The sequence below is a fragment of the Doryrhamphus excisus genome, linkage group LG17 (assembly GCF_037039965.1).
Source record: "Doryrhamphus excisus strain RoL-2023G ecotype Guam linkage group LG17, RoL_Dexc_Guam_v1.1, whole genome shotgun sequence".
Classification (NCBI taxonomy): Eukaryota; Metazoa; Chordata; class Actinopteri; order Syngnathiformes; family Syngnathidae; genus Doryrhamphus; species Doryrhamphus excisus.
Window position 1 is genome coordinate 977,442 of NC_136373.1, and position 14,476 is coordinate 991,917.

At 42.3% G+C, this 14,476-nt stretch overlaps 1 protein-coding gene and 1 long non-coding RNA gene across 3 annotated transcripts; both read left to right on the forward strand.

Annotated features, from left to right (window-relative positions):
• The first annotated feature begins 2,790 nt into the window (after positions 1–2,790).
• hoxc4a (homeobox C4a) lies at positions 2,791–5,268 on the forward strand. The gene is made up of 2 exons (XM_058085491.2): positions 2,791–3,535; positions 3,999–5,268. Exons 1-2 carry the CDS (start codon positions 3,091–3,093, stop codon positions 4,355–4,357), a joined length of 804 nt encoding a protein of 267 aa, XP_057941474.2. The 5' UTR covers positions 2,791–3,090; the 3' UTR covers positions 4,358–5,268.
• Positions 5,269–5,756: 488 nt separating this feature from the next.
• Positions 5,757–14,113, forward strand: LOC131137482 (uncharacterized). Of its 2 annotated transcripts, none has more exons than XR_013630144.1 (4): positions 5,757–5,848; positions 12,132–12,268; positions 12,449–12,566; positions 13,426–14,113. It is a non-coding gene; the product is annotated as an uncharacterized LOC131137482 (long non-coding RNA). The 2 variants fall into 2 exon arrangements; XR_013630145.1 differs by lacking the exon at positions 5,757–5,848 and adding an exon at positions 11,490–11,695.
• The last annotated feature ends 363 nt before the right edge of the window (positions 14,114–14,476 follow it).

The following is a 14,476-nucleotide window of genomic DNA, read 5'->3' on the forward strand; positions in this document are numbered from 1 at the left end:
TTAAAACAAAATAAATCGTTTTTAATAATATATAAGTAGTGTGTATTCTACTTAAATGTGTAATATTGTACTATTCATGTATATATTTAAGTGGGCCATGCAGTATATTAGAATATTTATATTTTTATATGTATATTTTTGTTTAAAAAATCCATCTTGCACCATGTTTGATGTCCTGTTTCTTTGTGTTTTCCAGAGCCATTCCACGCATGAGAGATAAGACTTGGGTGTGCGTGGGAGGGGTTTGACGCACACCCCCTGTCCACCTGTCTTCTGGTGGAGATCTGACACTTCTTGCAGCTTATTTGCAGCTGTCCCCCCTGCTGCCTTCACGGCACCGACCTGTGCTTGTTTGCTTTCAGCAGCATTGAACTCATGCAGGTTTGTATTTGACATGTCTTATAAAACCGCATGCATGCTCACTTTAGTGAAGTACTTTAGTAAAGTACTTGTTAATAGTCCTTTAAGTTCAACCGGGTGAGGCCTAATGAACCACAAGGTTTTTTTTAATATAATGAATTAGAAAACAAGTGATAGTTTCTTGGGGGGTATCTAACCAAACCCCCCTTTTCCCTTGGCTGCTGCTTCAGTGTATACTCATATTTAACCAATCTGCACTTCATTAAAACTTTTTTTTTATTATGATTCAAAGTGGACGGTAGGCTTAGTGTTATTACACCAGTGGGAGGAGCGTGGATTATGTTAAGGGTTTGATTAAAAGGATGTTATAGCTATTTAATCAGGAAGTGGAATATTGCATGCAGGTCTGGGGCTATATAGTGCAGGGCCACCAATTTGCGCAGAACCAGCACACGACCCACATTTGGCATATGCACTTGTAAGACTTTTAATTAGAATAAGCGGCGCCTAATTAGTCCCTCAATGAAGAAATGAAACATCCAAATAATCCGCCTGTGGGCTTGTAGTGTTTTTTTTCCACTTGTACATTATAAGCAGTTATTGAACTAGGTGCGAGATCCGAAAGCCATTTGCGCGCACAAAGAATTCATCCCTGTCCCTCCATCAATAATGCTTGGCAGTAAACTATTGGAGGGAGTCAAACGCGCGGGGTGAAGCTCGGGTCAGCCTGTCTCACTAATATTAAAATGCACTCGCGTGGAGAAACACTCGTGTTTTCCCTTCATGCACTCAAATCTAGCACACATTTGCATTCATGCAGCCTGATTTTTTTTTATTCTCTGTGCGTGAAAGACTTCCGATTGAGACATTTCGTATCCGAGCCTCTCTTGTGCGTTTCCACTGTAATCAATCCCATCGATTCACAATCCGGGCTGCGTTTGTTCTTTTTAATAACCCAGAAACAGGGCCACATGTCCGATATGACATTTTTCATCCCGGGCTTTTCTCATTAGCTTCCAGAGTGGCAGCAAGAAAGGTTAGAGAACGGTCAATATGGTAATAGCGAGCAGAAAGAAATGCTTGGGAACAATAGAAACTTATTTTTCATCAAGCTGTCACGCCGTCCCTTTGTACGGCCTCCATGTTTTTGGGACTGAATATTCATATGTACCTCAAAGGAGACGAGATGCTTTATTCTCTTGTCTGTTTACATCATGATCGGAATTTTAGCACTTTGCATCATGATGCGTAATTCCATAGAATAACATTTTTGCACAAAAGGCTGAGAAACCGAATTTAGCTGTCTATATGTACCCTGTAGAACCGAATTTGTGTGGCGTTCAAACAATCGCAAATACGTCTCTACGGGAATACATGGCCAGCTGCGATACGCCACCTCGGCCTGGATGTGCAAGCATGCATCCGTGATGTCAAGGGGATGGAAACGCATGCAGTTCGACACCCTGGGCTGGTGGGACTGAGGTGTAGATGCGTGGGGTGGGGGGTGGGGGGGGTTACCGTGCGCAGCCCGGTGAAACAGGCTGGGAACCACACGGTCGTTTGGAAGTGACTGATTTACGGCTTTTATTGCGCTATAAAAGGCTTTAAAAGTCCTTGCTGGTGCTAATAGAAATAGCAGGCGCCTTTTCGTACAAGTAGTAGGACCACACAATTAATAATAATAATTTGAATAGTAATATTGCTACTGATAATAACAAAAAATATTATTATTATTAATTTTATTTTTATTTTTTTAATTAAATTATTTTTATTTTATATTTATTATTATTATTATTATTATTATGAATTTTGTATCAGATAAAAGCTGGATAGAGTTCCAAATATTTGTTTGTAACCCCCACCCCATGCCCCCCACCTACCAGATCACCAAGGCCATATCTTTTTAAGCAAGTGCAGAATTTTGATCACATATATATGATACATAATAATAATAATAGTATCATGTTAGTGTGCCAATGATGTTCAAAGCATTTAGCCATGGATGCTGTGTTTTGGTTAGCATCCCCCTCTATATCTGGGACCCCCCCATGAAGAATGTCAGAAAGACTGATCCCACATTGGGTTATTGTGACATAACTGTAGATCAATATGTGTTTATATTTGCTGTGTTTCATGTGTATCCTTCCTGTGTCAATACAAAACAAAATGGAGGTATTTTTAGTTCGCAAATGAAGCAACATTATAAATTATGGAGCTTATACCCCCCATCCCTCAAATTCATTTACCAAGTGTCCATTTACTAAGTGTTATATATGTAATTTGTGGTAAAAACACATCAAAATCGTATTCTTGCATGACTTTCAGGCTAAAGTGCTGAATGAATTAGCTTATGTTGGCTAACAGTGCGATGGGTTAGCTATGGCGGTCTCATCCTCGGCGAATCGCTAGCGTCCCTTTGAATAATCGTAAGAGCGTTTTATTTTTTCTCCTCGGTCAGCAACCAGCTACTAGTTTTGCGGCCAAGATCAATTGCTCGGCTAAGACAAGCCGGGAGAGAGAGGAGGGGAGAGAGAGCCCGGCTTCCACAATGGCGACCGGAGGTATGCTAAACACCGGCGGTTTCCTCATCCGGGGACTCTGAGGAGCGCCGGGATTGGTCGAGCCGGTCACGTGGTAAAAGTAACTTTACAGGGCTGCTCGCAAGTAGGAGGGCTTTATGGAGCAGAAAAACGACAAAGGTAGAAAAATTATTTTCCACTCCAGAAATTAATGATCATGAGCTCGTATTTGATGGAGTCTAACTACATTGATCCGAAATTTCCTCCATGCGAGGAATATTCGCAAAATAACTACATCCCCGAGCACAGCCCCGAATATTACGGCCGCGCCAGGGACCCGGGCTACCAGCAGCATCACCACCAGGACTTGTATCCGCCTCCACCGCGGGCCAGCTACCAGGAGCGCCAGTATAACTGTGCAAGCATCCCCGAGCCCGACACGCCGAGGGGACATGGGATAGCCCACTCCGCGCATCTGCTGACCGGCAAGGGGCAGCCCGCTTCGTGCGAGACCCCACAGTTGTCCATGTCCCCCGCCACCCCTCCGGCCGCAGCCTCCGCCTGCAACCAAGCCACCCCGGAGCACCCGAACAGCGCCGCCTCGTCCAAGCAGCCCGTGGTGTATCCCTGGATGAAGAAGATCCACGTCAGCACTGGTAGGAGAACCTGCGTGTTTATGTCCGCCCTCTCCCCCTCCATCAGCCCCCTGCTCCCATCTCGTTGCCATCCCCTGCTTCCATAGCAGGGAAGCCTTTTCAAATGGCACAATTGAGGCGGATTTACGACTCGGCATTGGTAATTACACCCACCATAAATTTTATAGCCGAGGTATACTCAGGGCAGCCGTATCACCATGTGGCTTCTGCTGTTATGTATTGCGCCATGGAGGGGTGGGTGGCGGGTGGGGGGGAGCGAGAGGGGGAGATATGAATAAGACAAGAAGAAAAAAAAATACAGCTTCGTAATCTTGCATTAATAATTGAGCTCGTAGTGTCCCAGCATTTAACTCTTGAAGTTGCCATTTAAATACCCCCCAAACATGCCCATCAATCTATCAAGTCCTTTCCTCCCTTATTCCTATCCACTTCTTCTCCTTCTCCTTGTCCCCCTCACCCCCAGTGAACTCGGGTTACAATGGGACGGAGCCCAAGCGGTCTCGGACAGCATACACCCGCCAGCAAGTGTTGGAACTGGAGAAGGAGTTCCACTATAACCGCTATTTGACTCGCAGGAGGCGCATCGAGATCGCCCACACCCTGGTCCTGTCCGAGCGCCAGATCAAAATCTGGTTTCAGAACCGCAGGATGAAATGGAAAAAGGACCACAGGCTGCCCAACACCAAAGTGCGGTCCTCGTCCTCTTCCGCCTCCAACTCCAGCTCGGCAGCCGGCGCCGTGGTCCCTTCCTCGGTCACAAACACAGGGGCCTCCGATGAACTGAGCGGAGCCCAGCATGGCGAGGATATTACCAGGTTATAAAACCACATATTCAGGAGGGAGAGGAGACAAAAAAAGAACTGAACTGCCTATTTATAGAATTATTCTATATTTTGTTTGTTTTTTTTCGTAGCCATCTTGTGCGGTTTCCTCGAAGTCCACCGTTATATGAAATGCATGTTTAGAGCATGGATTACTGCGAATACCGTTGACTTCTTTCTTATTATTTTTTTTTTATTACGTGAAACAGGGTTTAATTTATTTATGACTCATTTGGAATTGTGTTTTATTATGTTTTCGATGAAGGACAAAAATGTTATACGGTACATTTTATCCAAATATTATCGTGGGCTATTCTTTCGCCCCGCTACCCAGGTGAAATGCACAATCTATTTATTTCAAACACTGGAAGGAAATCAATATAATAATTATTTTTGGTATATGGGGAGAAAAAAACATGGATGTTTAGGGTAATAACGTGACACTTACCTCGGTGTGTTTTCAGAAAAAAATGGATTCTTTTTCATTTCCGGTTGAGTTTTGTGGTGTTGGTGTTGTGTTTAGGCCGTTTAAAAAACAGATTGTGAAATGCAATAAACGGAGTTTATTAGTGTACTTTGTGCTACTCATCTTGGTCAATAAAACAGTGAGTGTCTTCTAGTTTTCGATATACGTTCGGTCCAGCTTGACTGTAGGCGGCGGAAGGCCATGTTTGGATATTTCAAACAAAATCACTGTGTTTTTAAATTGTTCTTATGAATGAATGCTGCAGCTTATTGCTGCGTGTGTGTGTGTGTGTGTGCGTGTGTGTGTGTGTGACTTGAACACAAAGCTGCATGCGAATCAATTTAGACTCAATGTGTTTAGAGGTTGGAAAATAGTCTTATTGGTTTTGTAGAGTTGCCCTGCTTTTTTTTTTTTTTTTTTAGAGCTCATTCGCCACGTTTCCACATGTATAAAATAAAGTGAATAAAGTCTTGATTTGCCAATACGCATCATGTGACTTTAAAGTGACTAGCATAGTCCTTATATATTATTACTTTACACTTTTTACCCAACACGATTTGATAGATGATAGGAGTAGAGGCATGAATAGGGCGGCATAAAATGCCTACCCTGGTAGGGGGGGGGGGGGGGGGTGCACAAAAGGAAAAGAGGTATTCTCCACCATCGATCTCCCACTGCATTCGTATAGCGTTGTGTTTGTGAACACAAACGTGTTACAAAAATAGCATAATTCTTAAATAAGTTCATGAATTTAGTTAATAAATCATTTATTTCACTGAAGCTTAAAACAGGTTAAAAGAGTATACGTTATTATAATATTATTAATAAGTTAATTAATTTATTGTGTATGTTTTGGTTGTACCCACGGCGGAACTAAAGATTCTTGTTGTGTGCTGCTAAGTGACAGCATTAATTGAAGGACAAAAGCAGGAAGTTGTAAACTCACAGCACGTGATTTGCAAGTAGCGTCTAAGTGGCAAGCTAGCACTCACATGGATTTCCGAGACTTTTAGGACCTCTTTTCAGGTATATTTTTCCAAGTTGTTAATTAATCTTTCAAGATATTAAGTTTAATTTGCATATGTTTGATATGAAGGGATGATTTTGTGACATGTACGGTTTGTATCCGGTTGAATGCTAGTGTGTATGAGAAACAAGCTAATGTATTAAACGCCGGTTTCAAACCATAAACGCCAAAAATGGCGTGGAATAGGAGCAGAGCTTGGAGTGGATGTTCTCAGCGCCGTGGAGGTTTGCTTCTCCCGCAGAATAGCGATGAGACGCGCGGCTGAAAAATGACCGTAGGAGCCTTTATGTTGGCGGACACATTGGAGAAATGGATGTGCGGGCCGCAGTCAGCATGCAGCATCCCTCAACTCCCCTTTTCCCCCCCTCGCCCAATGTGTCGCCTCCGTGTCGCCACGCTGAAAAGGTACTTGTTTGAAGTTTGGGAGGTGGTGGTGGTGGTGGGGGGGGACGAGGTGGGAGAAGGCCGAGTTCACACGGAGGACACATTTTCTGTCCCATTAGGCTCATTTCAGTCTGGATGCTTGACCCCCCCCCCCTTCTCCGGCCCTGCGTGTTGACCCACTGGGGCTGTGGTCCCCTTGGCCTCGGCTTTCTTTCTTTAGTGGGCTCTGTTCGCCCGTGGGGAGGCCTGCAGGCTGAATGTTGCTGCCTTTTGTGCATCCTTGTGACCTTTCCTCCAAGTGCTTCTTACCTGCAGGACGTCCTGCGTTACTTTGTTTGCACTTAATTTGCATTTATTACAATATTAGTTGTCATTTTATGACAACTTATATTTTTAAATGCATTACAGTAATTACAGTTTTACGTCATAATCATGTTTACATTTATTAATGCTGCATAAAGCTGCTATAGCATTTATGGAGAACTTTTTTTTGAGAGTAAAACATGAAAGTCTGAGTAATGGCTTCCCTTCCAGAATGATGGCGTTTAGCAGCAAACTAAGGAAACATTGTTCTTTGAGTCTCTTGGGTGGTCGAATGAAAGAAAACGTTCCAAATGGAATATTTATACATTTCTAGTCCAACCACAAATAATAATGGCGTGTCCATTTTTCCCGTGAGTCATAGAAAGACCAAAATAGGGGCTGCTTTTCTGCTTCTAATGATTTGTTATAATGTCTTATTCGATTTATGATGTGAATAAAATGTACCTTTTTTTTCCAAAATAATTGTTTAACACAGGCTTGTCTCGTTAATTTGAACTAATTTGCACGATAAGTGTAGAAATGTTTGAAGTTGTGTTGATTTTATGCATGGAAAATAGCCGCTTATTGTATAGTCTCACCTGAGAGGAGAGTTAAATATAATTTCCGGTATTAACTATGTCCTTGTTCTGCTTTTAAGTGTACATGAAGCAGCATTCAGGGGTCTGCTTACATTTTCTGAGTATATACTCGGCTCCGGGGGCTTTTTCTTGTCTGCTGAAGCATTCGGAGTCTTCATCTCCCATTGTACCATTTGCAGCATGGCAGACTGGCTCTGATTTATGTTTCTCCCGCAGGGCTCTATGTGGGAAGATGTAGAACATATTTACTCTAATAGACAAAATGTTGGAATAGCAGCGAGTGTAGAGAAAAAAAAACCAGAGCCGTGCAATATGCTTCAATGGTTGACGTTTTTATTTGCACACAAAACAAACTTTGCCCTCTCAGGTGAGTGCATTGTGCGGCCACTTTGCCTGGTGATGAAAGGTGCGCCATTGTTGTTCTGTGCTGCGTGGCAGCTGCATAAAGGCTGCGAGTTGAAACGAGGGTCATACTGCTGACTTCTCTCCGCATTGACCAGCGGTGGGTGTGTCATAAATGCGTTCATCTTCTTCCTTCCAGCCGTTCGCCAGGCAGCAGATGCGTCCCTTCGATTCATTAACATAAAAGTGCGTTTTAAACCTCCATTAGACAATTGATGTGCCGACGCGCAAAGCCGCTTGGCTCCACGCTCGAGATATCCGGCAGTAGTCGTCGTAGTCGTGGACGCCACATCCATATATTTATATCCATACATAGGAAATGATGACCGAGTTAAACTTTCATTCACTGTGGAAATATTTCATCACTCTATAGGCTGCATCTTTGAAGATGGTCAACATGGCGGCCATTCCCTAACATCCAATGGGCTTCAAGGGGGTCATAACAGAGACTAAACATGATGTAGTATATAGGGCCACAATATTAGGTACAGCTGCACGCTACAATGAGATCCAATAAACGAGCTGCGGTAAAAAATATACATTTATAGCAATAAAAAAAAAACAAGTTAAATGGAGGTTGTGGACAGGGAAGGGGTCCAAGTTCAAAACTGGACCGCTGTGGAGACAAAGGTTGTCATCTTCCTTTGTGTTTTGCAGCGTGGGCATCTTAGTCTATAGACTTGATGGAATCCACTTAAACACAGAGAGTAGTCCGTGGGAGGGGTCCTGTGAGCACACTAGCCTCAGTGGAAAAATAACTTTTATTTACTAATATTTTGCAGTGATATCCTCCTAAAAAGAAGAATAGAATATGTTTTTTTTCATATTCTTGATCATGGTAGCCGGAATTATTCCATTATTTGGATCAGTGAACCTGTTGGTAACTTGTATTTTTTTGTTTTGACCATTTTTAAAATTTTGCACAAATGTTTTTGACATGGACAAATTACGAAAATTGTCATATTTCACAATTTTAACAGAAATGTTGAACTTTTGTTGACAAGTATGAAAAAGTGTAACACCGTATTTAACAACCCTGCTGCCCGTTCACACTATAGACTATGGGAAATGGGTATCGGCCGATATCAGTGGAAAAAAGGACGATATCGACCTCGACCGATACTTGCTTTAAACAACCGATCCCCTCCACGGATCAGCTCTGTAATGAATATGAAAATAAATATTCCAAAAATGAGTAGCTCTTGGACATTTTCATTTTGGAAAAGCAGCTCTCACAAGAAAAAAAACCTTGGCTATTGAGACTTTGACACTGGTATCGGTTGATTTGACTCATGGATCGGTATCGGCAGAATAAAATCCTAATCCTATTTGTAAACACAGATACAGTATTCCTTTTCAAATAGTGCAATGTTATGTTATATGGCCTATATTATACATGTGTAGTGGAACCGCGCTTTGCCTCATTAATCCGTTCCAGAAGGTCTGGTTCTCAGTTATTTTCTGTCATGTCCCCCTAAGGAGCAGAAATGTTTTCACGCCACCCCCACCCAATTTGAAATACTAGAAAAACTGATAATATCTGTTCATTTATCTGTACTGTACAGACTGTACTTGAAACTGAAACTAGGAAAATGCTACAAAATATAGAGTTTTATATCCCGCCCCACTGGTCTAGAAATGCTGCTGTAAACAAACACACCAACCGAATACATTTGCCCCTTTAAGAAACAATATAAATCTAATTAATTTGTCCTTCTAGGCACTCGGGAGTATGACCAATCACAACGGAGTGGGCGTGCCTGGAGGCAGGCCATGCATGGAATACATGAAACCAGACCGTTTTTGCAGGATGCGCAAAAATCCAAAGAAATACAACTGAATAGGTGCAGATTCTGGAAGAACTCGAAAGCTTTGTATGCTGGTTATTGTGTGTAGTTGCTCTACAGGAGTCCACAACTCAATACAAAGGGCCAAGCATAATACTGTAGGTCCCCTTTAAGTCAATTCAAGTCAAGTTTATTTATATAACCCTTAATCACAAAAGAGCCTCAAAGGGCTTTACAAACTCAACAATAGACAACATTCCCTGATCTAAACCCCCATCCGGGCAAGGAAAAACAGTCAAACAGGCCAGGAATACTATTAACTCAATACTAAAGCGTAAAAATAAGTCCCAAGTTGATAATAATAATAATCAACATCTCAGTTTTGTCTGGGTTCAAGAATAAAAAATACAAGACATCCATTGTTTAATAACAATGAGATGCTAACACAATCAATGCTAACACACGCTGTTTGTATTCTGGTTCAAATATGCTGCAAAAATTTCCCCCCATTTGACATATTTAAAAAGTGTAAAAAAGAGAAAATGATCATATTTCCTGAGCTATAGTGCCTCTGACAAAGTGTGTCCAACAATGAGTGCTCCTCTTCGGGTAGGCGAGGCGGCGGCAGCACCCTCACGTTTGGCTCCTTCTGAGGTCCACCTATATGTTACCTGCTTGGGAGTGTGACCGATAAATTAAAAGAACCAAGGAATAGGTGCAGATTCTGGAAGATCAGAAAGCTTTCTGATCGGTACGAGTGTAGGAGCCCACATTTCAATATAAAGAGCCAAGAACGAGCAGGTCCCCTTTAAGAATCGGTAGAAATAATGAAGTATTTTGTGGTTTTTTTTTGTGGTGGAATACTGCATAACAAAATTTCAATATTTTGAGTTATCTTATTTAGAAGGTTAAAATATTAGTACTCAAATCTCCTTAAAGTACACTGTAGTTATAAGCCACAATAATAATCTTATTGATACATGAGTACTTCTACACAGATTGTTTATTTTCCCATGAATCAAATATGTCCATTGCAAAAGCATATTTTTTAATCATATTTTGCCTGATTCTGATTGGTGTTTTATGATGTATGATTTATTTTGGGCTTGATATAGAAGGACCTCGCCTCTCTCCCGAAGACAGCTGGGATAGGCTCCAGCATACCTGCGACCATAGTGAGAATAAGCGTATAGAAAACAGACGGATGGGCAAACAGCCCCGAGTTTAAACCCTGTGTTTGTATGCTCGTTGTGCAAAATTCCGAACTCCTTTTTTTTTTGGAAGCTGACAGTGATTGTGTGTTTTTTTAGGGCCGGCTTATGAAGTGCGGTGGTGTGCAAACTCCAGTCCTTTCATTTGGCCCGGCATTGTTTACAGCAATATAGGGCACGCGGCCCATAAATCTTCCCTCTGTGCCAAGACAGCGCCATTTGTATGCAGCGTTTTAACCGGCAGCATCCTCTCTGCCCATTAACGCCCCCCCCCTCCCTCGGTCTCATCTTATCTGTCCAGCCTGGTCCCCCCTTTTTTTGCACATGCGCACGCACGCCAAGTCTTCTGCTACACTCTTTGCACAAAAGATTGGTACTTGTAGAAGAATTTAATGAACACAAACAATGATGACGTCATATTTGAGGTGAAAAAATCTCCATGTTGTTTCTTAGAAAAAAAAGACTTTATTGACACTTTATGTTTGTTGCTGTCAGCAGGGGAGAGCGAGACAGAGGGAGCGGGTAAGGAGGGGGGGGGGGCTGTAAAGGGGGTGACACCCAGAGCGACTGGCGCGCTTTTGTGTGCGCGTGAAGGAGAAAAATGATTTATTGCCACCCGGGCGGTTCAAACAGAGTTCACGGAGAATCGCGGTGCAGGCACAGGAGCTAAATTATGGCCTTGCTGAGCTTGTATATCACACATTCTATCTCCGATGCAGAGAGTGTGTGTGTGTTCAAGGGTGCGTTTGAGCTGCAGAAGAGAAACGCGATTTAATTACTTTCAACCCCCTCCTTCAACCCAACACTTGTATAGCTCTGACCGTACAGCAGCGACAACAACCATAATAATATTAATAATAATAATAGCCTTTTTTTTGAGCCACGGTACGTTTTTTACATTGGGAAAACCTCACGTGATCGCTAAGTCTATTGGAGGAACGAGTATTCGGCTACGTGTTGCCACACGGACCAATATTACATTTGCTCTGCCGGTTTTTACACCACGGACATCGGACAATAACATAATATTTGCGGGAAATTATTAATAAATCTTAATTAAAAACTGATATTAGATAATTCCTCACGGTACAACGATTGAAAAACACCAACCTCAAGAAAAGATATTTCCGGTTGTGGCCTTCACCTCAATGAAAATTATGGTAGGGGTTGTTATTATTACCGTTTCTATTTTTTTGTGTAATTTGGATTTAAAAAGTACATATCCAATATATTAAGCTCCATGTTACCTTAATGTAATTGTTTAAGACATAAAATTAGACACAAATTATATACAGTGGCAGCTAATTAAATGTAATGGAGTTCTAACGATTAACAAGCGACTAGCTAACGTGGTGTCCAGGAAATAGACGTAGCCCGTCGTTGTTATCCTGGCAACCGCACAACTTTCAGACTCTATGCTGTTTTTTAATAGAAAAAACAAATGTAACAGTAACAGTTGATGACATAATGAACACAAACACTGAGCCTGTGTCTCCTGTCTGCCATTTTGCTCTCCTGCAGTATCACTCCTGTACTTTCATTCCTTCTTCAACCGCTCATGAAATTGACTTATTTGTCCATGTCTCGTCCAAATAGGCGAGTAAAGACTGCGGCTGCTGCTCTTGTGTGGAAAAAAGTAGAAGAGAAGCTTCCAAGTTGTCAGCAGATGACGCCAGACCCCCTGAGCTCAGCCATTGGACAGCTCACAGACACGTGACCGGGGCAGCCTCCTGGTAAGTGTTGTTCAAATGTTCCAACTTGGTTATTCCAACTTCATGTCCCTACATGCTTTATATTTTGCAACTGAACTGTGATCAGACATTATTTTACTTTGTTGTTGTATGTTTTTTTTATTTAAAATGTGAGAGCTCCATCAGCCAAACCTAACCTCACCTGCTTTTTTCCACTTCCAGGTTGGACCAGGATGAAGCATCTGGATGCCCACTGGACCCTCTGCATGTTCATCGCCATGCAGATCTTCCACAACATTCCACTGGATGAATCCACAGACGAGCATGTTGGAGCATTCTGGTAGATATATTTTTCCATGTTTGTCGTTCCAACAGAGCCTTTGAAAAATATGAAAAGTGAAAGTTTTGTCATTTATGTATACTTTTGAGCTTCAAGACTGATATGACATGGTCATGTAGCTTTGTTTTAGTTATTTTTCACCCTTTTAAAATAAAAAAGTTTGATTTTGTGTTCAGTTGTGTTGTCATTGACTAATACTTAAACTTGTTTGATGATATGAAACATTGAAGGGTGACAAATATGCCAAAAAAAAACAAAGAAACCCCAAAGAAATCAGGAAGGCAAACACTTTTTCACACTGCTGTGTAAACTAAACAGCTTTGTTTACATGATATAGTTCAATGTTTACATTCTGTGGTTGAGCAGTCCTGCTATAGCGCTAGTGTTTTAATGCGATAGATACGATGGCCGCCATTACAATCGTTCTTACTAAGTCCCCATTAACCCTTGTATGTTTTATCACTACCAACATACATGTCAAATTGATTCCGTAATGGTAGTTATTTCCACGAGATATCCTAAGGTAGCATTTAAGTGACTAAGATGGTGCTGTGGCAGGTCTGTGTGTGTGTGTGTGTGTGTGTGTGTGTGTGTGTGTGTGTGTGTGTAGCATGTGATTAATGTGGCCTGTCAGGCAACCGTAGTGGCGTCAGATGTTTCCCTCAGACTGTTGCTTCAGGAGGCAAACCTTCCCTGAGCACATGACACACTTGACAGGCTGACTTGCTGTGTGTCTCAAGCATGACTGAAGATACAGGAAGCGTTGTGAGAGCCCTGTTACTTGTCCCAGAGGAGCAACGTGGGCTATGGCTAGCCGTGATAAACCTGTTTGACCTTTGTCTTCTCTGTGCGTTTACAGACAGACGCTGGATATAGAAGCAGACGCTGTGTCAGGAAGCAGAGAACGTCGTAGAGCTGGAGAAGGAATTCCACTTGTGACACGCTAACATGTCGGAAATGGCCGCTGGGCTGCGGCTCACAGATCACCAGTTTTGGTTTCTAGAAACCCAGGATGAGGCAGTTTTTATGTAACTCCCCAGATATCTTCAAGTTGTCCCGTTTTCCCATCCATAGCGTGGATTATTTCCTACTGTCTCATGGCGAGGCCTTCACTGATCAGACCTGGCCCCACCGACCATGGCCCATTGCATTTCAGCACCAGCGTCAATAATCAACATTTGCCCCGTTGGCCCATTAGCGGCCATCTTAATCTGAATGATACATTTACTTTCACTCATTAGCTTCAATCTCGTAGCACACCACTGGGATACTTTAATGAAACTACCGTTTATGAACATTACTGCAAATCTGCTGCCCCTCTTTTTGAGCACAGCGTGCAGAAACCTTCTAAAATATTATGTGGATGTTGGAGTATTGTTGCATGCTTGAACTATAGGATAGTGTCGCTATACGCCTCTTTTCTGTATGATGTGCTCTAGATCGTGACATGATTGAATAATGCTCACATTGAACGAAACAATGCTTTGATATTGTTGTTGCTTGTCATTTTCCGTACACGCTTAATAAAGGCAAAATAATGATAATAATGACTTTGACTTCCACCAGAATTCCATTAAATCCCAGGTTGCTTCCTGAAAGGTAACACTTTGTTTAGGAATGCTCAGACAAACCTCTTCACAATTATGCATTCAAGTTGCACCGTCTAGAAACTGAAAGTGTCTCCCTTGCTGCCCCCGCTAGGTTCCCCACCATTAATCATCAAGCCTTTCTAACACTCCAACCACAAGCTCCAAACCCAGTTGGCACCATGACAGGAATTTTTTTTTTGCTGCCTCCTTCCCGAGCCTCGCCGATACAAAAGCCAAATTGAGGTGCTGCAAGCTGCAAGTCAGGGCTGGACTCTCGAGGGGTGGGGGTGCATGTTAGGATTCTGAAGCCACAACAAACTC